The sequence below is a fragment of the Megascapheus bottae genome, chromosome 6 (assembly GCF_031878675.1).
Source record: "Megascapheus bottae isolate mThoBot1 chromosome 6, mThoBot2.hap1, whole genome shotgun sequence".
Taxonomy (NCBI): domain Eukaryota; kingdom Metazoa; phylum Chordata; class Mammalia; order Rodentia; family Geomyidae; genus Megascapheus; species Megascapheus bottae.
Window position 1 is genome coordinate 76,508,676 of NC_143514.1, and position 26,879 is coordinate 76,535,554.

A 26,879-nucleotide genomic window follows, 5' to 3' on the forward strand; every position below is an offset into this window, starting at 1 on the left:
AAGTTGTAGAGCACCTGCCTTGAGCTGAAGAGCTCAGGGATAGCACCCAGGCCTAGGGTTCAAGCCCCACAAACAACAAAAAACAAAACAATCTCATGATGGTACTGTCTACTCTCAACTAATGACAGAATTCTTGAAGATCAAGCATATCAAATATTGGTCATTTGTTCAGCTTTTTGTTTTCCTTGGGGGTTTCTTGAGACAAGGTCCCATTATGTAGTCTAGTTTGGCTTCAAAATGAAGATCATCTTGCCTTTCACTGATAAATTCTGGAAATACAAGTGTTTGGCATTTGGCATTGCCAACAGCTACACCTTTTTTTTTCTTTTTTTGTAGGTCGTGGAACTTGAACTTGGGGCAAGGGTGCCAGCCCTGTGCTTTTTTTTTTTTTTAATCAAGGCTAGAGCCTACCACTGGAGCGGTAGTCAATCCAGTTTTCTGGTGGTTAATTAGAGATGAATCAAATGGAATCACAACATCATTGTTTAACAAAATTGAAGAAGCAATCCAAAAATTCATATGGAATAACAAAAGACTCTGAATAGCAAAAATAATACTTAGCAGAAAGAATAGTGCTGGAGTAATTACATAACTATAGTAATAAAAACAGCTTGGTTACTGGCACAAAAACAGTCCTAAGGGCCAAAGGAATAGAACTGAAGTCCCAGAAATGAACACACAGAGCTATGGCCACCTAATCTTTGTTAAGGAAGCAAAAAAAATGGATGGAAGAAAGATAACCTCTTCAACAAATGGTCTTGGCAGAATTTGTTAGACACCTGTTGAAAACTAAAATTAGATCCTTATATATCACCCTGCACCAGAATCAATTTCAAATGAATCAAAGACTTCAAGGTAAAAGTAGATGCCCTGAAACTATAGAAAGGGAATAGGAGAAACACTAAGACTCATTGGTACAGGTCAAAACATTCTTAATAAAGACCCAGAAATCTAAGGCTGCACAAATGGGACTGCATTAAACTACAGAGCTTTGGCATGGCAAAGGACATAGCTAGCAAGATAAATAGAAAACCCACAGACTGGGACAAGGTCTTCACTAGCCATACAACAGACAAGAGCCTCCTATCTAAAATATACTTAGAACTCAAAAAATTAAATCCCTTAAAACAAACTCCATTAAAAAGTGGGCTAAAGACTTCAAAAGAGACTTCTCTGAAAAGGAAATAAGAATGACCAATATACACATGAAGAAATGCTCAATATCTCTATCCATAAAAGAAATGCAAACCCAAACAACTTTGAGATTCTACCTCACCCCAGTTAGAATGGCCATTATCAAGAAATCTAACAACAACAGATGCTGGTGGGGATGTAGCCAAAAGGGATTCCTACTATACTGTTGGTGGGAGTGTAAACTTGTTCAACCACTCTGGAAAGCAGTGTGGAGGTTCCTCAAAAGACTAAACATAGAGCTCCCCTATGACCCAGCAATCCCACTTCTGGACATTTACCCAAATGTCCACAAACAAAGCCATACTAAAGCTACCAGCACAACCATGTTCCTTGCAGCATTATTTACCATAGCTAAGCTATGGAACCAACTGGGTTGCTCCTCAGTAGATGAATGGATCAAGAAAATGTGGTATTTATACATAATGGCATTCTATACTTCTATCAGAAAGAATGACATTGCCACATCTATAAGGAAATGGAAGTACTTGGAAAAATCATATGAAATGAAGTAAGTCAGTACCAAAGAAACATAGACTCTATGGTTTTCCTCATTTGTAATAGTAAATGCCTAGGATTTTCCTAGCAGATGATCATAATAACTCAGTAAGATGAGGCTAAGTGAAATGAACTCCAGGAGATGGAAACAAGTTTTTCTTTGTGCCTGTTGTTTTTAGTGTACAATGTGAAATTATTTCTTTTTTCTTTGTTTTTTTTTCTGTTGCCACTATATCTGGCTTTAGTACCTGGTTTATTGCATATATGTTTATTTGAATTAGAGAGGGTAAAGGGAACAACAAAATGGTGAGACAAAGGACAAAGGGTGAACCAGTATAATAGCAGTACACAAGACAATATGTTGGAAATGAACTCTACAACTTGAGATGGGGCTGGCGGGGAAAAGTGGGAGAAAAATGTGGGGAGGAGTAACAATATCTCAAAGAAATGCACTCATTACATATGTAATTAAAACTTCTCTGTACATCACCCTGACAGTAAAATTAAATTAAAAAACAAAAAGTGTCACATGGATATTCCTGCCTGGACTAACTTCAAACTGTGATCCTCAGATTTCACCTCCTGAGTAGCTAGAATTACAGGTGTAAGCCACCAGCACTTGGCTAGCCTTTTGCTTCTCATGGTCACACACCTATTATCCTGTGGGTGGGGAGTGCTATCACAAATCTTGTATAGTTTCATAAAATTAAGGATCTCATCTTTATGTGGCTTTCTCCATGATCATCCTGGATTACAGTGGAAAAACCAAAAGAGAGTTTTCTTTAGGAAGTAGGTGTTGTATTCTTTCATGAATGTTTCTGTGTTTAGTAGAATCCTTCTTTAGGGGAGGGGGTGGAGGGATTAGTAATGCAGGGTTTCCAAAGTGAAATCCAGTCCAATAGTGTCAGTTCAATAAGCCCTTAGATTTTGCCCTCCATATAAGAGTAGAAGTATGAGCTAGCATGTCAACCTCATTAAACAGAATCTGGAACTGGGTACAAGTTTAAGTCTAAGTTGGCAAGTTTAAATTCGTGTACAGAAAAGGTATGTTGGTTATCCACTTATTTTTTCAGTGGAAAGGCATGAAAATGTATTATTTTACACCTTCTATGGGGCAGAACTCTGGCACCCATCTTGCTAAGTGCCTTTGGTTGGGTGTCTGGCTAAACTCAAGAGTAAACTGCTGTGATCTCTAGAATTTGCTAAAGGAAGACCAGGCTATCCCTGGGGCTGTTGACAGGCCTTAGGACCTTCACTGATTGTTGGTCAAGGAAAAAACTACCTCAGTGATGCATTAATCACTTCTTCCTATTGCAGTGAGTATCAGAACAGAAAGCATAATGGGGTTATTGATGAAAATGCCAAGCTAAGTGAGGACAATGGGCACTGTTTAGAAAAACCTGCCGCTCTCTCTCAGACTGATCACCATGTTCCTGGCCTCCAGTGTCATGAAGAAAGAACCCTGTCTACTTCTCAGAAGTGCACATAGAACAAAGGGATAGGATGGATGCCATGTTGTCTATGATTAAGAACCACAAATGGGATGCAGCAGACAGCAAAATTTTCCACACAGGACACTAAGTATGGCACATGAGGGGCTCTTCACCTCTTGCTAAGGAAATGTCCCAGGATCCAAGCTTATCCTTATGCCTCCAAGTGAGAATTGAAAGGCTACTTTTCCTAATACCATTGTTTTGTCCCTGTTCATAGGATAGTCTCATTTGAGCAGCTGTCTTCCCTGAAGAGACCAACCAGAGAGTGAGAGGGGAAAGAAACAAAGAGAGCCCTAGACGACACCCAGTTAGGTTTGCTCTAATTCTCTTCTTTGCTTTCAATGACTGAAAAGTGTTTCAATGATGAATGAACAAATATCCATTTGTGGGTTGTTAGACCCTTGTTTCATTCCCACTTTTGGGTATTGAGAGTAAAGCATGTATGAACACTGACATTGCCTGTCTTTTCTATTTTCCCGTCTAATGAGTATGCATCTACAAGTGGCATTGTTGGGTCTACATAGCGCCTTGGGAGGAAATGCCCATGCTGGGACATGAACTCAAGGCCTGGGCACTATTTCTTTTTCTTTTTTGCCAGTCCTGGGGCTTGAACTCAGGGCCCGAGCACTGTCCTTAGGTTTTCTCAAGACTAGAGCTCTACCATTTGAGCAACAATGCCACTCCCGGCTTTTTCTATGTATGTGGTACCTAGGAATTGAACCTGGGTCTTCATGCATGATAGACAAGCACTCTACCACTAGGCCAAACTTCTTGCTCCTGGGCACTATTTCTGAACTTCTTTTGCTCAAGGCTAGCACTACATCACTTGAGCCACAGTGCCACTTCTGGCCTTTTCTGTTTATGTGTTTCTGAGGGATTGAACCAGGGCTTCATGCATGCTAAGCAAGCACTCTACCACTAAGCCACATTCCCAGACCTCAAAATAATTTTTAAAGACTGAAGAGTTCTCCCTCCCCCCCGCCCTCTCTTTCTCTCTCTCTTTTTGTTGGTGGGGGCTTAAACTCTGAGCCTGGGTGTTCTCCCTGCTCTTCAGCTCAAGGTTACTGCCCTACCCCTGGAGTCACAGCCACATTTCCGGTTTTCTAGTAGTTAATTGGAGATAAGAGTCTCATGGCTTTGGACCACGATCCTCAGATCGCAGCCTCCTGGGTAGCTAGGATTACAGGCGTGAGCCCTGCGCCTGCCTGGTGTTGCTCCCTTTCATAAGAACCTCAAGGTTTACCCAGCACATGGACTAAAATCCAAATACCTTACAATGAACCACAGCAGCCTGCTAGGCCCTCCCCAATCCCATGATCCCTTTCTCTCCTCCCCTCTCATTTTTATCATACCACATAGATCCGGCTGGATCACTAACCTACCACCCTTCTCCGTCCTTGGAGGCATTGTTCTGCCAAAAGAGCTTACTGTATGCACATATAATCAGGCTTCAGTTTGCCACTTGAATTCCACCCTTCAAGGGAAGTTTTTGAAGAACTGTTTCAAAGGTTTGTGCCATCCAAAGACCCTTCTTGAAACACTCTACTCATTTTCTTCTGTAGAATGTAGTAAACCTGTATTTCAGTTATAAGTTATATACTCTGCCCCCCAAAAAGCCTATTAGTTTGTTGGAGTGGCTTGGATGGCAGAGATATGTTCTCTCCTACAGGTCTGGGACAACAGTGTGAAATACAGGAAGCCACAAAGCCAGGCTCTGTCTGAAGCCCTAGGCAGAATCCTGTCCCCACTTTCAGCATGGTGCATGGTAAATCTTGTGACAAGGTCATACCTCTTTGTCTCTATCATCATGTGCCTTCTTCCTTGAGTTTGGGTCTTCTCTTCTGTCTTGTCTGAGGCCATTCACCATTGGATATAACTACATTTATCATTGAGGACTGTGAATCCATCTCATTACATGTGAAAACAAGTGATTCAAATACTGACGGCCCTCTGTAGTCTCAGCTCGCATATTTCAGCACACTTAAAGCCCCATGGGCAGGTGTTTATCTGCGCATCCTTCTTCTACCCGTGCTATCTGGTTTTGGTATATGTTTCTTCATTGGGATCCATATAAGAAAACCTATGATGGTTTGTTTCTCTTTTTTTCCTCTTTTACTGTCTCCAGTGGAGTGAACCCTCATACCAGCGGGGGCAAAATGGTGACTTACATTGTTATTTTTGCTGGGAATTGAACCATGAACTTCATGTGTGTATTCACTCTACCCAGAGCCACATTATCAGCCCAAGATTGTTTTAAAATATAGTCAATTGACAGACAATTTGAAGTTCAGTAAGGGCACCCAACCAGGAAATGATTGTGCTTACAAATATATGCTTTGATTCACAGAATCCCCAGGGAGGAGCATGGATAAGTAGAGCACCCCAACAGAGAATAGAAAGGAGGTAGAAAGATAGGAAGGATGATAGACAGACTTCTTCATTGTATTTCCATGTGAAAAATGGTCAAAACGTAGTCACATCAAGTGCAGAAGTGACTCCTTCTCCTTCCCCTTCTCCTTCTTCTGCCAGTCCTGGGGCTTGAACTCACGGCCTGGGCACTGTCTCACCCACACTAATATGATCACATCTTTCTTCTGATTTTACAACTGAGAGAAGAGTTGCAGACTAATGCTTATGAACTTTGTAATGTTTTCTGAATGTGTTAGTGGAATGGATAGGATTGGAATCGTTTCCCAGCAATGCTTTTCTTTCCTGTCCTAATCATGCCGGTGATTATCAGGGGAGTGCAATAAAGCATGGCCAAGGACTGGAACAAGATGACCAGGACTCACACCCCTGGGCCTAACCTTAGGCAGTTAAGTGTCTGATACAATTACTTTCAATAAGGATGTTTTCAATGCGCCAATGGCTCTATGAGGACAGCTGGGCCCTGGGCCAAAAGCAAGTTATTTGGGTCTGTGGGCATGAGAATTCCCTGAAGTCTTCCTCTAAGTGATAGATTTTCCTCAACTAACCCTAAAGGAAGAAGAGTTCCAGATTGCTTCCCTAGAAATCCTCAACTTTGGTGGATCCATTCTAGTCTGGGGGTCAGCTTGTGGGTTCTTGCAGATTCTTTTTTTCTTTTTTTGCCAGTCTTGGGGCTTGAACTCAGGGCCTGGGCATTGTCCTTTGACACTTTTTGCTCAAGGCTAGCATTCTGTCACTTGAGTCACAGAGCTACTTCTGGCTTTTTCTGTGTATGGTACCGAGGACTCAAACCCAGGGCTCCGTGCATGCTAGGTGAGCACTGTACCATTATGTACCACTGTACCAGATTATTTCTTTACTATTGACATTCCTCTTGCCAGCAGCCACCAAGTGACATTTCAGATTCTCCATGGTATCTTCTACCTGCCAGTGACACGGGCAAATGTTAGATTGTGTTATACTTGAATGCTGAGAACCTGAGCTTTATGAGAGCATTTTGCAAAGAACCACATAGTCTAACAGAGTCCTGGCTAGTGCTCATTGGTCAGTGATGATATACTAGACATGGTGCTGAAGGTATGTTAAAGGAGGATAGAGGCAAGAGCTGTGGCCATGAAATCAGCTCTGATTATGTTTATGGATCCATGGCCTTGTATTTACTGTCTGTGTAATGCATGGGCCACAAATTTGGCTTCTTAATATAACTTGCATTTGACTATGTAATAGCTTCTGTGGGTCAGAGGTTTAGACACAGCTTAGCTGGGTTCTGGATTCTGGCTGGTGCTACAGGCCTATGAAGAAGATATTAAAACTTTTGTCTCATCTAATGTTCAACTACTAATGATCTAAATCCATCTTTTTTCAGTAAGTTAGGCAGAATAATACAGCCCTTTTATGTTGAAGGTTGAGGACCCGTGTTTGTCAGTCGTATCTGGTCAGATATCACCCTCAACTTTCATAGTCCACTGAGATCTTCCTTTTTTTTTTGCCAGTCCTGGGGCTTGAAATCAGGGCCCGGGCACTGTCCCTGAGCTTCTTCTGCTCAAGGTTAGCAGTGTACCACTTGAACCACAGCACCAATTCTGGCTTTTTTTTGTTTATGTGGTACTGAGGACTCGAAGCTAGGGCTTCATGCTTGCTAGGCAAGCACTCTACCACTAAGCCACATTCCCAGCTTCATGTATCTTCTTTCCACGTGGCCTTCTCCAAATGGCTGCTTCTCTCCTTAAACCAGCAAGAGAGGGAAAACCTAAGGTGGTCACCAGAATCTACTGTGATGAAATAAAAAAAAATGTAATCACACGCATGTTGTCATGTTTACCCCAGTCACAAGCAAGTCACAGGAGATCACACAAGGATATAAACAACTTGATCCACCTTAGAATCTACCCTACTCTGAAGCCATAGCAGAAGAGAGAGGGAAAAGAAGCCAAGCCCATTTCTCAGCTTACAAAGTGTAGGATGGTCTACATGCATGGGCTCACCCTTTAGAACTGGTGACAGCTTCTCTCATCTTGACCAGATATCTCTCAGTGCACACCACATCACTCTCATCTGGTCACAATCCCCAGTGGGGAACTCTGTGCTTTCTCTGGAGTGTTTTCTAGCCTATCATCACAACAGAATCTCTCTGCCCTCCTCAACAAAATCACTGCAATAGTAGTCCCCATTTTGCTGTTGAAATGCAATATGAAGTCAGTCCTATTGCCCATATGATTATGAGGTTTCTATCACAATGGATGCCCTGGATGGATGTTTTCCCTGGGAAAATTCCTCAAGTGTCATCTCAGTGTATTTCCATTTAGAGTTGCTCATGTGCATATCACAACTTCCTCATCACCAACCATTAGTCCTCCTTCTGTTACTATTCTGAACCTCCAGCTGACCAGTTAACAATGACAACACGAACCCGTGGAGAATCACATATATAAGTGCTTTCCAGTCCAGATAGAATGGGCAGTCAATGTTCCATGGAAGTCCTGCTCAGTGGCAGCTCTTTCTTCTGTGTTCTTCTTCAGGGTCACACAGGAGGAGCTATAATTCTGCTCTAACTACTCTTTGGTAGTGCTTGCATGTTTTGCATATCCATCTGTAAACCAAGACTGGGCTCTGTCTTCCTTTCTTATCTGGTTCTAACCAAGTGTTCAGGAAGCCATTGGCATGAAAGTGGAGTTACTGAAGCAGGCACTGATTTTGAAGAAGTTCAGGCTACCTGCTCCTGCAATTCACATTTGCTCTTCAGATCTGCCTCAGCCCACTCTCTGATTTTTTTTATCATCGTCATTAATGACAGATGCTGCTGCAGGTGCCTTGTGCATGTCTAGAAAGAACCAGGTTTATAATGGAAAGTTAGTGTGACCATGGCCAGAGTGTGTGTCCAAATAGTGCAGGGTAGAAAAAAGATGGGCTGTATAGTCTTCTGATCATCCATGACCAGGCAAATGGGACTCTACCAAGATTGGACAGTGGTTCTCAAAAGGAAAACGTTTCCCTTCCTAGAAAGGGGATACATGTGCTCCCAAACTCTATACTTCTGCATTTCAAGTTTTACTAGATTCTCAGGTAATTGCTGAGACTTCTCAGGCTCCAGGGCTCTACTGATTTCGTCAGGGACTTTAGTGCTTATCAGGAAACTGTGCACCCATTATCAAACCCAGAAAGGACTCCAAGTCTTCTTCCCATCACACCTTTGTATGGGATTTGATATGTAGGCTATCTCTGAATGGAGCATTGTTTCTCTCACCTGGGGAAGACACAGGTCGAGGTCCAGTAATAGAACCCAAGGACTCAGGGACTGCACACAGTGTGATTGTCTACGGATACCTCTCTGGTCCCCAAAGAAAGAATCCTGTCCACTTCTCAGGAGGACACATAGGGCAGAAGAGTTGATCAGGTGCGATGTAAGAGCCGTCTGTTTGTAGCAGAACAAATAAATTCCACATAAGACAGTGACTCTAGCGGAGACTTTGTAAGATCATTTCCTCTTGGTAGGAAATGGTCTCAGGACCCAGGCCCATCTTGAGGATTAAAAGGCTATCTTTCTAGCCATCTCTGCTTTATAATTCTTCATGGGATACACATCTGAGTAGCTGGCTTACCTGGAGAGAGACTGAAACACAGGAGAAATACAAGAAGACCCAATCCCACAGATAGAAGCCCTATTGTCTGCTCATAGAAAGCCATGCCTTAGCTTTGGAAGTGACATGCCATTGAGATTTACCCTAATTCTCCTGCCTGCCTCTGTGGCAGCATAACATTTCAATGCACGCATGAACACATTTGTTTACCCACTCATGCACTGACAGGCTCACTTGTCATTCCTGCCTTTGGGTATTGGGAAAAGTAACATCTCTTTGAACCTGAATAAACAGTGTCCGCCTCAGTCCCTTTTCTCCCTCCAGTTTGGGTACACCACTGGGAACCTCACTGCTGGGTCCCAGATTGGTTTTATGTGGAACTTCTGGAGGAAATGCCATATCAAGGTAATTTTTAAAGCACAAGCCAACCCATGCTATTTCTCTGCACAAAGACCTCAACATTCCTCCAGCACTTGGAACAAACTCCAGATATCTTGCCTAGGATCAGAGCTAGGCCCAGTTCCCCCATACTCTACCACCCCTTGCCCTCTTCTCACTTGGCACGATGCTTCTCATCCAGGGCTGAGAAGATATGTAGGAAGAGTTGAAGACATATTGCTCACTCCCCAGAAATTCATAACACACCATCCACTTGTTACATGAATGCCTGGCTCCAGAACCCTCCCCACAAAAGGCATGCTGTTTGGGACCTTCGTTGCAAAGCTCCTTCCTAACCCTGCTTGCCATTCCATCTGGAGGGGGCACTTGTGTTTACTTTCATCAAGATTTTGCCCCTGCTTAACTCTGTCCCATGTCAGTAGTAAAATTTCCCTTCCTTAGGAGACCAAGAACTTTCTAGCATGCAAGCACAGTAATCTGAATTTCTCTGGTTGGCCATGGGTCTTGAACTCTGGGCCTGGGCATGGTCCTTGAGCTTTTCAACTCAAGGCTAGTGCTCTACCACTTTGACCTACATCACTATGTCTGGTTTTCTGGTGGTTAATTGGAGAGAAGAGTCTTTTGGGCTTTTGTGCCCAGGCTGGTTTGGATCCAGATCCTCAGCTCTCAGCCTCCCAGGTAGCTAGGATTACAGGGGTGAGACACAGGCACCTGGTTATCCAAAGTTTTTGACCAGCTGATCTAGAAGCATCATGGCGACCAACACATACCCAGAGGCAGATGACTTTCTCCTCTTTCAATCCTGTTTGGTTGGTTGCTTCTTTTTTTCTTTATTAGCCAACCCATCTATTTCCTATTTTACTACTCTGTTCCCAGAGTGATAGGAGAAGAGATAGTTTTGGGGGGCAGAGTTATTGGACATTTTACAGGGCAGTGCATGTTTATTCTGGATATTTCATGATTACAGTCCATCATGGGTATGAAGTTAATTCATGCCCTGTTATCTGATGGGGATCTTTACCAGTCACAGTGGAACAAACTCCTTCTACAAGACCATGTATTCCACTGTGCCTGGCTCCTCTCACCTGCTTGGGTCCAATATCTCCTGTTCATATGCCCACTTCACAAAGTGACCATCAAGGCCATTAGAAAGGACATCAATGCTGATTCCAGCTCTGCAGGAAGATCTCATTCTTTTTTTTTCCAGTCTTGGGGCTTGAACTCAGGGCCTCAGCACTGTTCTTGGGCTCAGCACTGTCCTTGGATTTTCTCAAGGCTAGAGCTCTACCACTTGAGCCTAAGCACCACTTCCAGCCTTTTTTTTGCCAGTCCTGGGCTTGAGCTCAGGGCTTAAGCATTGTCCTTGGACTTTCTCAAGGCCAGCACTCTACCACTTGAGCCTTAGCACCACTTCCGGCTTTTTGCTATGTATATGGGGTACCGAGGAATCGAACCCGGGTCTTCGTGCATGCTAGGCAAGCATTCTACCACTAGGCCAAACTCCCGGCCCCTCATTCTTTGGATCTGTAAGCAAACATTCCCACAGAGCCATGCACAGGCAGACCAGAAGGATAATTACAAGGTTTACTGTGGAAGACATTTGCAAGGTTTTCTATTTTAGCCAGCCATCGCTCTAGCCAGCTCTAACTCTTAGACTCATGAAAAACCAATAGGGAAGATATACTAGAATGCCATTTCAACATCCAGTTAACAGTCACGTCTGCATAAGACCTGAAGCTAAGTCACATTCCTTGAGATCTTCTTGCTTTAGGTACAGGACATGTAACATGTACCTCGTCATCTTCCTTTGCTTGGTGAACTGCTGTTCTGGCTTTACAGCCTTCCATAAATGAATCAAGATAGCACCAGGCCTCTTGTCAATTGAATCTCATCAGAAATACTGCTACATTCCTTTTGTGACACATTTTTACCCTCTTTTCCCCCTAAACATTATTTCCATTTTGCAACAATCCTTCACTTTAGGACACAAATCTTATTAATATATAAAATGCTCTCGTACTTACAACCTTCTTCACATCTTGTTTGTTCTAACTGATGTCTTCTTTTTTTTCCCCTGGGTCTTTTAACTCAAGCTATTTTTAAGACAAGAGGAAACAAATTAAAATCACCTGTCCACACATAGCTGCAGACATTACTTTTGTTTTATAGATTTGTATGATAGAAGTTGTAATAACTCAAGGTAAACTATTGTGAAAGATCATTCTAAAATTAAAACTTCATTCTCTAGAGATTCTTTCCTTCTTTTTTTTTTGTTAGTCCTGGAGCTTGAACTCGGGGCCTTAGCACTGTTCTTGGGCTTTCTCAAGGCTAGAGCTCTACCACTTGAGCCACAGGACCACTTCTGGCTTTTTCTATGTATGTGGTACCAAGAAATTGAACCCAGGTCTTTGTACATGTTAGGCAAGCACTCTACCACTAGGCCAGACTCCCAGCCTCTAGATATTAATTCTTAAAGCTCTCTGTTCTGTACCCACCCAATGAGGCCTCTTGTCATGAATTGACATTCTGCCCTCAATCTTAGCATGGTTCTCAACTTGTCTCTTTGGTGCTCTCCTAGCTAGTGAAAAGCTTCAGGGGGCTCCAGAAATTAGGCTGGGAAATACAAATCTGAGAGGCGAGTGAGGTTATTGATAGCACACTGAAAGATATTTCCCTTTTGGAGGATATAGCAATTCAGAGACTTGACAGAATGGAGCTTCCAGGGGATACTCAGGCAACAAGGGAATTCTACGGGGTTTTCACATATAAGGAAATTCCAGAGAGTTAAAGCAGTGGTACTTGCCCCTTTTCTTTCTTTCTTTTTTTCTTTCTTTCTTTCTTTCTTTCTTTCTTTCTTTCTTTCTTTCTTTCTTCCTTTTGTTTCTGGGCATAAAAGGAGATTTAAAAGAAGATAGAATCAGGCCGGGAGTTTGGCCTAGTGGTAAGAGTGCTTGCCTAGCATGCACAAGACCTGGATTCAATTCCACATAACAGAAAAAAAAAGTCGGAAGTGGTGCTGAGGCTCAAGTGGTAGAGCTCTAGCCTTGAGAAATCCCAAGGACAGTGCTCAGGCCCTGAGCTCATTCCCAGGACTGGCAAAAAAAAAAAAGATAGAATCAAAGAAACAAACAAAGAAAGAAAGAAAGAAAGAGAAGAAAGAAAGAGAAGAAAGAAAGGAAAATAAAAGAAACATCCTTAGGATCTCCTATGATTATTCCTTGGATGTAAGTTAAGAATTGGAGTTTCTAAAAAAGAGGGAAGTTACTGTTCTACTATAATATCACATGGCCCCCATATAAATATGTGGTAGGAAAATAGATATGTGATACTGAGAACAATGGCTTTGATGCTGATAAAAAGAGGAATCACGGGGCCAGGAGTTTGGCCTAGTGGTAGAGTACTTGCCTAGCATGCACAAAGACCCGGGTTCGATTCTTTAGTACCACATACATAGAACAAAAAAAGCTGAAGTGGTGCTGTGGCTCAAGTGGTAGAGCTCTAGCCTGGAGAAAGCCCAAGGACAGTGCTCAGGACCTGAGTTCAAGCCCCGGGACTGGCAAAAAAAAAAAAAAGAGGAATCACTACCTCGCTTGCTGACATTAATGGGAAGTCTGGTCCCATACAGTCTTGATGGTCTGCCAGCCCCATATACCCAAATATCATGAAAAGAGGTAGCTCTTATTCACCATCCAAGGCCAAGAAGACATGCAGGTGGAATGTGGCACAAGACTTAAAATCTCTAGTCATTAATGACACAGCACCAGGGCTTTGAGGCTGATGCCATCCTCAGACCCAAATAAAGTCTGACATCTTGGGACTACCACAGCAGTCCTATTTTGAGCCCAACTATCTTACTGGTGGAGACACTTGTGTGTTTCTTAGTTCCTTCTTAAGTCTCTTCTGTATTGTTCCTTGAATTTTTTCTCTGACAAGACTAGCAATCTACCAGTCCCTAAACCTAGTGACTCATGCCCAGTGACAGCAGTGCTAGGCATCCTGAATGCTGTGGGTAGAATTCTAGCTCTTGCCTCTTGGCACAGTGCTGTTGCTTAATCAGGAAAGTTCTCTCTGCTTCAGTGTTCATGCTGCTTTCTCTGAAAGTCCTTGAGTCTCTTTAGAAGACATATGCTTCTCAATTCCTACCAGGACAATCACATGTTTCTGGATTTTTAAATCAATCCATCTCAGTTAACTGTGCGAAGAATCCTATTCCAACAATGGTTACTTACTGCGATTCCAGGTGACCAATCTTTTTTTTTTTGCCAGTCCTGGGGCTTGAACTCAGGGCTTGGACACTATCCCTAGGCTTCTTTTTGCTCAAAGCTGTCACTCTACCATTTTGACCAGAGCACCACTCTTTCTATTTATGTGGTAATAAGGAACCGAACCCAAGGCTTCAAGCAAGCTAGGCGGATACCCTACCATTAAGCCACATTCCATGTCTTAAGTGACCAGTCTTTAAATAAGCACCATTTAGTACATCGTAAACTCATGGGACAGGTGTTGACCCAAAAAATCCATTCCAGTTACATCTGTATAAGAATTACTGAAAAATGAGACTGGTTATCCTTCTTGCTTTGTCTTTTCTGTCTCCAGTGGAGAATCAAAATGTGTTTTCTGCTGCTGGGGATTGAACCCAGGGCTCCACAAATGCATGCACTCCACCCTTGAGCCATGTACCACCAGCCACTGAGCTTATTACTAGACAGTTTGAGACTCAATAAGGCCACCAGTTCGGAAGATGATTTCCATTGAAAATATAACTTATTTTTCATTGTTCCAAAGAAGCAGGCAGTCATGCTTGGGACAAGGGATTGCCAGTGAAGCAATGAATGCTAAGGAATAATTGGAGATAACCTGCAGAGAAGTTTCTACAGTGCTTCCATAGAAGACAAAAGAAAGCCTGAATCACTAGATTCAAGACTGGGTGGCTGAGATGATTTCAGAGCACTCTGAGGGAAGTGTTGCTCTTGGTTGTCTAGTCCCTGCTTGCAGAGTAGTCAGGGCAAGGGGATAGAGACTTGTCCCTGAGAAGCCATGAAGGGTGGTGGTTGAGGGTATGGGGTTTGCATTTCTTAGATCATATATGAAGTGTACTCACAGATAAATTGTTTGCTTCCTTTCAACATCATTAACCCGAAAAGTGTTGTCTCTAGTGTCTCTAGTAGATCAGCCAGGTCACACATGCAAAATCCTGAAACTATAGAAAATAAAAGAGATGGTGAATGTAAATTCTCATTGTGAAGCTTACTTTTGCCGTTGAATATATCAGCAGAGGGGATGCAAGACTAGAGTAAGGTGGGTGGTGGCTCTTCTCTCTTGTTTTACTTTGGCATAGAGACAGCTTCGCTAATCTCGGATTTTCCAACTGAGAGGAGAGACACAGAACACCTGACAGGACTTCCTCTATGTTTTCCCAATCTCTGATCAGTGTGGCTAGCCTTAACTCCCAGGAACCCTTTAGCCTGTCTGTCCCTCTCCTACCAAGGCTGGGGAATATTATGATGGTGTGATACAACATAGCCTTGACCTGGAATAAGGTGGCAGGACCCCACCCCTGTTAGGCTAAAATATATCCGGTTGAGAATCTGATGCAATCACTTGCATTGAAGTTATCTTCTTTGTGCTAAAATCTTTACCTGCAGTGAAGAATCAGAGTCTGCAAGTTATAAAGCGCCTGGGTTTGTGGCCAAGAGCGTTTCTTGAGATCTTCTCCAGGTGACGAGATCCTCAGGCCACGCAGAAGGAAGGAGGGTGCCATGACTGCTTTGCTGGTGGTCGTTCTCACCATTGGATGTATTCTGTTTCTGGGGGTCAGCCTGTGGACTTTAGTGGAACATTTGTTGCTTATTGATATTCCTCCTGCCATCGGCCACACAGTGAAGCTTCGGACTGTGCATTTTGGCTTCTTCCTGTGCTTAAAATGGGTAAATTTTAATTTCTTTTCCAGTCCTGAGGCTTACACTCAGGGCCTGGGCCAGGAGTTTGGCCTAGTGGTACAGTGCTTGCCTAGCATGTGCAAAAGCCCAGGTTCAATTCCTCAGTACCCCATACATAGAAAAAACCTGGAAGTGGTGCTGGGGCTCAAGTGGTAGAGCTCTAACTTTGAGAAAAGTCCAAGGACAGTGCTCAGGCCCTGAGTTCAAGCCCTACGACTGGCAAAAAAAAAAAAAAACAACAAAAAACCCTCACAGCCTGAGCACTATCCTTGGGCTTTCTCAAGACTAGCACTCTACCACTTGAGCTTCAGCATTACTTCCAGCTTTTTCTGTCTATGTGATAACTGAGGAATCGAACCAAGGGCTTTGTGCATTGTAGGCAGGCACTCTGTCACTAGGCCACACTCCCAACCCTTCATTTTCAATTGTTAGGTCTTGCTGGAATGCTGAAAACCTGAATGTTAGGAGAGTATTCTGCAACAAGACATGTGCTTTTGCAATATTAGTTAATGCTCTTTTGGCCAGTAACTATTCAGTGAGCTCTGACTGTCCTCTGGATTAACTTTCAAGATAGACAGGTAGCATAAGAAACTCAGAGAGCAGGTTTCTCATGAGAAAGAATCTGTGGTCTTTATGTGTTAGACACTGAGTTGAGGTAGAATCTGGTGGCCATACAGGGTCAAGTAGTCTGTACTTGGGTGAGCCACTTCCTGGGAGAAAGAGAGCTTCCAGTTGGATGAGTGAGGCTCTGCTTTGCTGAGATGACTTAGAATCTGCAGTTGTTGATCAGTTTGGAATGGTTAGAAACTAACAGTCATGAACCATAGCCCTACAGTTTAACATCTACCAAACGAGAGTTGCTGCCAGTGAAGAAGTTGTCCTTTTGTGTGTGGGGGTGTGTGTGGCATGGGGCTTGAACTCTGGGCCTAAGTGCTGTCCCTGAGCTCTGCAGCTCAAGGCTACCACCCTACCCCTGGAGCCACAGCTCCACTTCCCATTTTCTAGTGATTAATTAGAGATAAGAGTATCATAGCCTTTAGTGCCTGGACTGGCTTTGAACCTAGATCCTCAGAGCTCAACTTCCTGAGTAGCTGGGATTACAGGCATGAGCCACAGCACCCGGCAAGAACTAGTCTTTCACAGCATTAGGAAGGAAAAAAATGTCTTCTGTGACCTAATAGTGTCTGTTCTGGTGCTTTGCAACTTATACGGACAAGAGCCAGAATGGTGAGACTAAATGCATATGTATTTAACCACATGCATCAATTATAAGTACATCAATTATATGTGCGTATATCTATCTCTATATCATCTATCTCTATGTATCTATATATGTGTCTATGTATCTATGTATCTGTATATGTATGTATGTATGTATGTATGTATGTATGTATCTATCTATCTATCTATTTATCTATCTATCTATCTATCTATCTAAAGTGCCAGTGCCAGAGCTTGAACTCAGGGCCTCACATTCTCACTCAGATTCCTTGGTCATGGCTGGTGCTCTCTTACATGAGCTGTCTTCCTCTACTGCTGTTCTGGCTAACTTGAGATGGAATCTTTCAGACTTTTCTGCTCAGGCTGACTTCCAGTTGTGATCCTCTGAATCTCAGCCTCTTTCATAATTAGGAGTATAGACATAAACTTCTACTGCCCAAATAATAGTAATAATTTGGTGCAAAGGTATTTTTCAAATCCTAGAAAGAAGTTAAGCCTGGGAGACCAAATGTCACTATCAAAACAATAACCACAGAAAGATATAGAGAAGATAATGGAACTGGGAAACAGTTTGGCAACAGAAAACTACAAGGAGGATACTTGTGTAAGATCAAATTGTTTTCAAATATGGAATTCTTCCAATGTGGTCGACGAATGGAGGAAAGTCCATATTGTCTTGCGCTACCACTGCTGTGTAGGTATAGTAGATGCTCTTAGGAAGAGTGGGATCCTGCTGCCAGTCTTTGCAAAGTTCAAGCATCCATCAATCACATCGTAGAAAGCATTGAGCAGTGGTGGTTACTTCTGTGGGGGTGTGGAGGGCTTTGGCAGGATAGGTGAGGTTGACTCACCTCAAGGATACAGCAGCAGTGGGGACTTCACACAGCCTCAGAGGCACCAAGGCTGTGGAGAGAGGGGGACTCTGTGGTAGGTCTCTGGTTCACCCTCCACTTTGCATGGACTGCATATGGAGCAAGAGGCTCCCAGAAATCCAAAGGTGATTCTGAGACTAAAGCTAGTGGCTTTCCTAACGTGTATGTGCAGGAGATGGATTGAACCTGAGGAATAAGGCTGGGAGAAATGAGCTGAGACTCAGAGTAGAAACAAGGCAACTGGGCCAGGGCTGTTCTCAATGGAGACCACAGGAAATTCTGATGAGCAAAAAAGACCATTTTCTCTTAGCATTTCTATCTTCCCACTTCTCAGAGCTGGCTTCAATATGTATGGACCTTTTGGGAAAACAACTCAGTCATATCCAAGCAGGAGCCATGTCCACCCTAGGCTAGGACTGACTACAGAATGGCCAATAGCAGTTGGTTGAAGGGAATTGAGTCTTGGAACAGACGACTGGATTTTGTCTCCATCTCTTACACAGGGGAATATATTGGAGAAGCTGAGAATTTGCTCCCTGCCTTCCTTACTCCAATTTCTACTTGGTCTACTTCCCAAAACGAATGACCCTAATGTGATGGTGACCAACATGCGATTTGGAACAATTCAGGTGAGGCTGTACCAGCCCAAGGAAGCATCCTCCAGCCTCAGGCGAGGCATTATTTTCTACCACGGAGGAGGCATGGTGTTGGGCAGTCTGGGTAAGGAACTTTCCTATCGGATGTGGGAGACGGAGAGTCTTCCTCGTGCACATCCCTGAGGATCCCTTGGGAGAGGGCAAAGCAAATGCATTGGAGCTTGGTGTAGAGATTCCAGTAGGAAGCTAAGGGATACTTCCGTTGATCGAATTACAACCTGCCTGGCACTATTCTTCACAATACCACCTCTCAGTCCATAGAAGGAACCCGGGATGTTTCAGTGCGGCTGCTGGGAGGGAACATGGTTATGACTCTTCCCTTCCTTTCCATGATAACCTTTGTCCTCTGCCTCATCGAACCTGAAACCAACTCCTTACAATGTTCTGTACAGCCACTCCTATTTTCTCATCAAAGTGAATATATGGAATTAGTATTCTTCCCTTTAGCTGAAACTCCTTAGCATTGGCTTTGTCCATTTCAAATGCCTGTGCCCTCTAGAGTCTCAGTTTCCTCTGTTGTACAATGAACATCGCAGAAGATGAACGTCACAGTCCACGTGGGCTCTGGTGTGTGTAGATAGGTATCTGGCTTTGCCTATGCAGTGTTGCGGTGTCATTTCAGAGGACACAAGGATAGGACACAGGCAGTGTGCTGCCCACAGCTCTACATCACAGCTGCTGTTGGTGGGGCTGTGGTGGGAAGTGCTAGGTCCCCATCATGGTCAATGCTGGGTTGTTCTTGTCTTGCAGATTTTTACCACAACATGTGCAGTTTCCTGGTCCAGAAGTCAGACTCAGTGCTGTTGTCAATTGAGTAAGTTGCCCAAGAGCTGGGGGAGGAGCAGCCATAGCAGTCCTGGGGGATTAAGGATGAGAGAGAGGAGTCCTGACACCAGCCATCCTTTTATAGATTCACACCCAGACTGAGAACCAGACAGCACCAGGACATCACAAGTCTGGAATAAGATATTCATAATCGCACTGGGCACCATGGCTCATTCCTGCAATCCTACTAAATCAGGAGGCTGTGATTTCAGGACTGTGGTTTAAAGTGAGTCCAGGCAGAAAAATCCAAGAGACTCTTATGTCCAATCAACCATCAAAACAAAGAAACAAACAAAAATCAAAACAAAGCAACCCCAGAAACTGGAAATGGAACTGTGCCTCAATTGGTAGTGAACTAGCCTTGATTAATGAAAGCTCAGGGACAGCGCCAAGATCCTGAGATCAGCCACAGGACTGAAACACACACACACACACACACACCACTGTCACGTAAAGAAGAGCAGTGATAGAGTAAATACAGGGTTATATACCTTCACTTTAGTTACTTTCCATCACTTTAACAAATGCAGGACAATAATAATGTGAAAGGCACTTAGTCCAAGAGTCCTCAGTCTTAAGAGTTCCAACGCTGTTCAAAAGTTGATGTTTAAGGGCCAGGAGTTTGGCCTAATGGTTGAGTACTTGCCTAGCATTCATGAAGTCCTGGGTTTGATTCCTCTGAAACAAATACATAGAAAAAGCTGGAAGTGATGTTTTGGCTTAAGTGGTAGAGTTCTAGCCTTAATAAAGCCCAAGGACAGTGCTCAGGCTCTAAACTCAAGCCCCACGACTTGCAAAAAAAAAAAGTTGGTGTTTAAGGTCACTTCAGAGACTCAAGGTAACTTACTGTGGTTCCTGAAAACTTTCAATATTCAAAGGCAGAGACAACATTCCCATTCTAAAAGTAAAGAATAGAGGCACACAAGCAAAAATGAAACATAAATATTAAGACCCAGGGTTCCCTGTCTCTCATCCTCAAATGATATGGGCAGTTCTGCTCCTATGGCTGTGTAGTGACGATCCTTCCTCTCAGCTGAGCTGGCTCTGGACACTGGCTACAGATTTGCTTAGCCTAAGATCCATATTCCTGACATCATGAACTTCCTTGGCTCCCACTGAAGTTTAAGCATCATCCTCACACCTTTCCCATCAATCATCTTTTCATGAACTTCTTGCAGGAACACGCCCATTGCTCTTTTCCTCAGCTTTCCTGTGTAATCTTAATTTCCTGAATAGCTAGGACTACAGGCATGAGTGGCAAATCTTTCTTACTGTCTGTAAGAAAATTGATTTTAATAACCACACTCTTTGCAAATTTCACAATAGTAGTTTGGCTAGTTTCACAATAGTAGTAGTGGCTAAATTGCACCTTCCTCCCCCCAAATTATTCCTGTACTTCTGTCTTTTGCTCCCAGACTTCACCAAAAGCTGAATTAAGAAAAAAAAATCAAACACCCATGCCACAGCCAATTCTGAGCTACCCTGATATTTCTGCCATTAGATTTTTAATTAGTCCTTGCACATTCTTTCTTTCCATATATTCTTGTTAAGTAGTTGTGCAAAGCCATAGCCATTTCACAAAGCAGTTTATGAATACGATACATTTAATTGTTACCCCCTCTCATCCATTCTTCTCTCACTTTTCCTAATTTGGTAGGCTATACATTGGATTCTTGTGTGCCTTCTCCCCTTCTTCTCCTCTGCATTTTCCTACCCCTTTCCCCTTGACCCCAACCCATCCCTTTTGAGTACCTGCTCCCTGGTGTTCTATTTTGCTGAACTTTGACTTTGCCTTTCTGAGGGATAACACTATTTAAGCTCTCCCTTGAATCTATCCTATTTCACTTAATACATTTGTTTATGCTTGCACACCCCCAAGGTGTTCACGAACAAGTTTATAGGCTAAATCTAGTTTCCACCTGAAAGAGAAAACATGCATCATTTGTGTCTCTAAGCCAGACTTTTCACTTAATATAACTTTTCCCAGGTCATTCCATTTATTTTTCTCTTTTCTTTCTTTCTTTTTTTCTTTCTTTCTTTTGTGATTCATAGGGCTTGAACTCGGCCTGGGCAATGTTCCTGAGCTCTTCAGCTCAAGGCTACCCCCCTACCCTTAAGCCAAGCCCCACTTCCCCTATTCTAGAGATTAATTGGAGATAAAAATCTCAGTTCTTTTGTTCCCGGGCTGGCTTTGAACTTTGCTCCTCAGATCTCAGCCTCCTGAGTAGCTAGGATTACAGGGGTGAGCCACAGCACCTGGCTCTTTCCATTTCTTTATAACTGGTACAATATCATTCCATCTGACGACTCTTTCAAGTTTAAACTCATCTGTTATTTTATGTTTCATCAATGGGCATATTCAACTTTGGATTTGCCTAGAATGAATAGACAATGCAGGTGTAGGATGCCAGTAAGTGACTAAGCATCAATATCTTCAATCATAACACTGAGGAGGAGAAAACCTTTCCAATGTCCAGAGACCTGATCCCAACTGGCTGAGATGGTGTCTAGGCTTCCAACATAATAGTTCATGATTGAAAAAAGCCTTGTAGAAAATTAAAGATCCCTTGAGTGGAGATCACAGAAAGGTATACTTGAGCAACTGCACTGATGTCTCCTGAGGAATTTTACGGTATGTCATTGTAGCAGATCCTTTTGGAGATTTGGACCGTGCATCAGAGCAGATGGAGAGACAGCTGTGTGTAAGTTATTCAGGGAGAAAGGGAGTTTCAGACCTACCAGACGGCTACCATAGGATATGTCTAGGAGAAGATGGCTGAGAGGCACTTTAGCTCATGACTATCTTCTCTTGTCCTCTGACATCTCCTCTCCTTTTTTATTCTTTGCTCCCTTCTTGAAGGAAATTTCATTTCGACTTCAGCCTAAACTTCCCCATCACTACTGATAGACAGTGGGACCAGTGGCAGCTTAAATTGCTCCTCCCCTCCCCCCACTGATTGTTTTCTGTTTCCAGAGCCAATAGATTTCAATTGTAGAATCCCGTGTGGGTTTGTTCATGTACAGAGTGAGTGTATGGCTGTCGATGGAGAATTCCAACCACTCTGACTCTAAACAGGTACACACACACACACACACACACACACACACACACACACACACACACAAAGCATACACAAAATGTGAATGATCTTAGTTGTTAGAAACATTCTGAAGACTTAATCAGTTATTTTTTTCCCACAGTGGGGTAAAAGACACTGTGCAAATGGCATCTTCTAACACTCATGCTCACTAGGGGTCACAGATTTTCTTTTTCCTCCATAGGTACCGCAAGCTCCCTGGCTACCATTATCCTGTTGCTTCCTCAGATTGCTTCTGTGCCACCATCCACTTCCTGAAGTCACTAAAATTCTATGGAGTGGATCCTTCCCGGGTGGTGGTCTCTGGAGACAGCATTGGAGGTTCTGCTGTGGCTTTTGTCACCCAGGCCTTGGTGGGCAGAACAGATATTCCAAAGCTCCGGGCTCAGATCTTGATTTACCCAGTCGTCCAGGGCATCAATTTTCAGTTACCCTCATTTCAAAAGAACAGAAATGTCCCATTTCTCACCAGAGACTTCATGATGTTGTGTGTCTGTCAATACTTGAGAATTGACTCCTCCTGGAAAGATGCTTTGTTAAAAGGTGCTTGTATTCCTGCCCATATATGGGAGAAGTATAAGAAGTGGTTGAGCTCTGACAATCTCCCTGAAAGGTTCAAACATAAAGAGTACCAACCAGAAACTCATGCACCTTTTAATGAGGCTGCCTATCTGGAAAGCAGACACATTTTTGAAGTAAACAATGCCCCAATTCTGGCAGATGACCAGATTATCTCTCAGCTTCCTGAGGCCTTGGTGGTGACCTGTGAGTGGGACATCCTCCGAGATGATGGCCTGCTGTATAAGAAGCGCTTGGAAGACCAGGGCGTCCCTGTGACCTGGTTCCATGCAGAAGATGGGTTTCATGGATGTACATTATTACTTGGTAGGACGTATTTCCCTTGCTCCCTGAACATTATGAACGTTATTGCCAACTATCTAAAGGACATATAATATGTGGTTTCTCTGTAATGGACTTGCCTAGTATATACAAGGCCCAGGGTTCAATCTGTGAAGAGAAAAAAACAGAAAACAACAATAACAAAAGAAATATGGCATTAATCTTGGGGCCAGCTGAGGCATTAGTGGAGTTCTACAACATGGAGGAAAGATACACTGAATGAATGCATGATCCAGGTCATGAGGATGAGAGAACAATAAAGGTCACATGGCTTCTTATACAAGGACGTTTAATTGGTCTCCAGTATCCACAATATCCAGTGGTTCAGATGCCACATTCTCTGCCATTCTCCTTTAGGGAAGGACTATCAAAGGAAAATAAGACAACTTTGGGATTTTCTGGAAACTTTAACCTGTAGGTCTGTGTGGGATAAATTGTACCTGTTGGTCATGCTGTTGAATCTGTACTTTTGCTGACAAAGTTTTCCAGTGGCCATTTTCATATTCAGGGTGGAGTCACCTCACTGTTCTGAGGACAAAATCACCTGTCAAAGCACAATGTGCATTCCCTCCAGCTGATCTGAGAATGATATTTCCTCAAGGTCTGAGCTAGAATACTGAAAGAGAGCTTTGTAGGAAAAAGAAAGAGTCAATTGGGTAGGAATTGAAAGGTGAGCTTTGGGTAGCCATGTGCTTTTTGTCTCAGAATTCCTGAAGTAGTCTTTTATGGGAAGTCTAGAGAACTATGAAAGCCCATCCCTAAGGGATTAGGTGCAGCCTCTCTTCTTTTTTTTTTTTTGCATTTTTTATTGTAATTAGTAAAAGGGTTACATGATATTTGCCAGATAGAAGGTGCATTAATTCACGTACATTGATACCCTTTCACATATCTTGGTACCCATTTCCCTCCCCAGCCTCTCTTCTTTTTCTTTCCTCCTCTTCCTCTCCCTCCTCCTCTCCCTCCTCCCCCTCCCCTCCTCTTCCTCGTCCTCCTCCCTCTCCTCCTCTTCTCCTTTTCTTCTTCTTCTTCTCCCTTCTTCTTTTGCCAGTCCTGGGGCACTCAGGGCCTGAGCACTATCCTTGGGCTTTCTCAAGGCCAGAGCTCTACCACTTGAGCCATAGTACCACTTCTGCCTTTTTCTATGTATGTGGTATTGAGGAATTGAACCCAGGTCTTCATGCACGCTAGGCAAGCGCTCCACCACTAGGCCAAACTCCCAGCCCAAAGCCTTTTTTCTTAAGTGAGCTTCTGTGTCCTGTGGGTGGTTACAGAGCACCTAATCATTTCTTCAGAGCCATCCTCCTTGCTCACAGGGAAGGGATGGGAAACTGTCATTGTATGCTGGATCAGCCACAGCAGTCTCTGTATGGTCCATCTGCAAGATGGGCATCTGGGAGAGGCCTGGCTCTACTAGGCTCCCATGGTGGGAGGTGACCAGTACTGTCAGCCATACTTTCCATCTCTGTAATCTGAAGAATCACTTCAAAGAGACACAAGAGAACACACGTCGAGGTAGAATGCAATCACTTCAGGTCCCAGACTGAGAAGAGGAGTTTCCTTCTAGCTGTTCCCTAGATGTCATGACTAGTAGCTTCTCAAATGCATATGCATGGATTTCTTTTCCAAATGACTTCTCTGTCCTTAACAAGCAAGAGAGACAGAGTGCAGCAAGTTAGTCCACAGAACTATTAGGATAGAATCACAAAATTATGTCCACAGAGTGCACCGAGGAGGAATTTGAGGATTTCTTACTTTGCCAGTATGAGTGGAAGAATTCTGGCATTCCTGAAAAATGACAGGGTCAGGGTACTTGGTGAGCTTTGGGCATCTATGGAAGAAAAAGAAAACACAGCACACTGGCGTGAGCGATCATTTATGCAGTTTCTCCTCTCCCTTGAGCCAGACTTTCCTGATTAAATCCTCAGAATGTGCCTAACAACCCAGGATGCTTATCTCCACTTTTCTTGCATGGGTGTGAAAAATCTGCCCCGTCCGAGTGGCCAGCATTATCCATGCATCACAAGCTCAATATTGTACAGATGAAGAAACCCACATGGGATTTTGTGTAAATAGAAAGTTGTAGTCTCTAGAAGAAGCAAACTAGCAAAACCATAACTAAATAAAAATAAAAGGGTGGGGGTGGGATGGGGGACTAAAAGGGACAGTAGAGATGGGAACGCTAAAGTTGACATCTACAAGTTGCTTTCAACCAGAGACAAGCAAAACATAGAAGAGGTAAGGAGAGAGGAAGTAATGGCTGGGAGAGAGAAGATTAGTAGAGAGGAGAGGAAAAGAGAAGAGATGTGAGGAAATGTGAGAACAAGAAAGGCGAGAAGAGGCGAGGAAAGGAGAGGATCTCCTTGAGTTCAGTACCTCTCAGTCACATGTAGCGCTCTGACAGTCTGAAGTCCTTTCTCAGTTGAGAAATTCCACCAGCTGCTTCATCAAACAGCTGTAGCCGCTCCTGCTGAACTTACTTGTGCACACCTTTCCAGATGCTATTTAGAGGTCATCAGTGTCTTTTGGAGACATGAAATCTCACTGCTGCAAGTTCCGAGGTGAGGGCATCCAGGTCACATGATTCTAAAACAATGCTCTCCTCGGTGACATCAGAGAGGAATGGCATTATAAGTACCTGGTTTCTTCCCACTGACTCTCCAGCTGGTGGACGCCAACCATGAGGTGAGTCCAGAATCAAACAGGGAGGTTTTGAAGAACTAGAACATGAATGTAGGAACAAGAACTAGAACCAGAAATCAACCACTCTTCTCTCCAAGGCTTTGCCTTTCTAGCATTTAGAGTTAGGCAGGTAGATATTTTTTTTTGCAAGTTCTGGTGCTTGAACTCAGAGTCTTGGCACCGTTCTTGGGTACTTTTGCCCAAGGCTAGTGCTTTGACACTTCAGCCACAGTGCTACTTCCAGTTTGTCTGTGTATGTGGTACCAAGGAATCAGTCTCAGGGCTTTGTGCATGCTAGGCAAGCATTCTAACACTAGGCTACTCTTCCAGCTTGGCAAGTAGATTTTTTTGTGTGTGGGTCATGGAGCTTGAACTCTGGGCCGCTGCTCAAGGCTACCGCCTACCCCTGGAGCCACAACACCACTTCCTGTTTTCTAGAAGTTAATTGGAGTCTCAGGTTCTTTTGTGCCTGGGCTGGCTTTGAACCTTGATCCTCCAATCTTAGACTCCTGAGTAGCTAGGATTACAGGCGTGAGCCACCGCACCCGGCTGATTTATTTTTTTAAATTCATATTGTTACTATAAAGGAAATGTACAGAGGGATTACAGTTTCATAAGTCAGGTAGGCAGGTAGCTATTTAAACAGTGTGATGAACACCTTCAGAGTCCTTACTTCACCAAAGACAAGACCTTGACCATGAAATCCAGCCAGCATTGATTGCCCACAATCCCACAGTGCCACCCCACAGAGGGAAGAGCTGTCCATCACCCCTATGTATCTCATCCACTCTTTCCTTTTAGCACTGTTTTACTAGATCATTGTATATTCCTAGAAGATGATCTTTTTTTTAATGTAATCCTTAGGCTTGAACTCAGGACCTTAGAACTATCTCTGAGCTTCTTTCTGCTCAAGGCTAGTATTCTTTTTTTCTTATATATTTTATTGTAATTAATAGAAGGGTTACATGATATTTGTCAGATAGATGGTGCATTAATTCCCATACATTGATACCCTTTCACATGTCTTGGTCCCCATTTCCCTCCCCCCTCAAGGCTAGTATTCTACCACTTGAGCCACAACACCAATTCAGAATTTTTCCATT

General features: G+C 43.3%; 1 protein-coding gene across 1 annotated transcript in view; it reads left to right on the forward strand.

The window, feature by feature from the left end:
• LOC150062483 (arylacetamide deacetylase-like 4 family member 1) overlaps positions 1 to 23,150 on the forward strand; it is a 50,779-nt gene extending 27,629 nt beyond the window's left edge. Inside the window, exons 2-4 of the mRNA XM_090333915.1 lie at positions 18,122 to 18,338; positions 19,025 to 19,088; positions 22,382 to 23,150. Of these exons, the coding sequence (XP_090190041.1) occupies positions 18,122 to 18,338; positions 19,025 to 19,088; positions 22,382 to 23,150 (1,050 nt within the window). The remainder of the gene's footprint in view (positions 1 to 18,121; positions 18,339 to 19,024; positions 19,089 to 22,381) is intronic.
• The last annotated feature ends 3,729 nt before the right edge of the window (positions 23,151 to 26,879 follow it).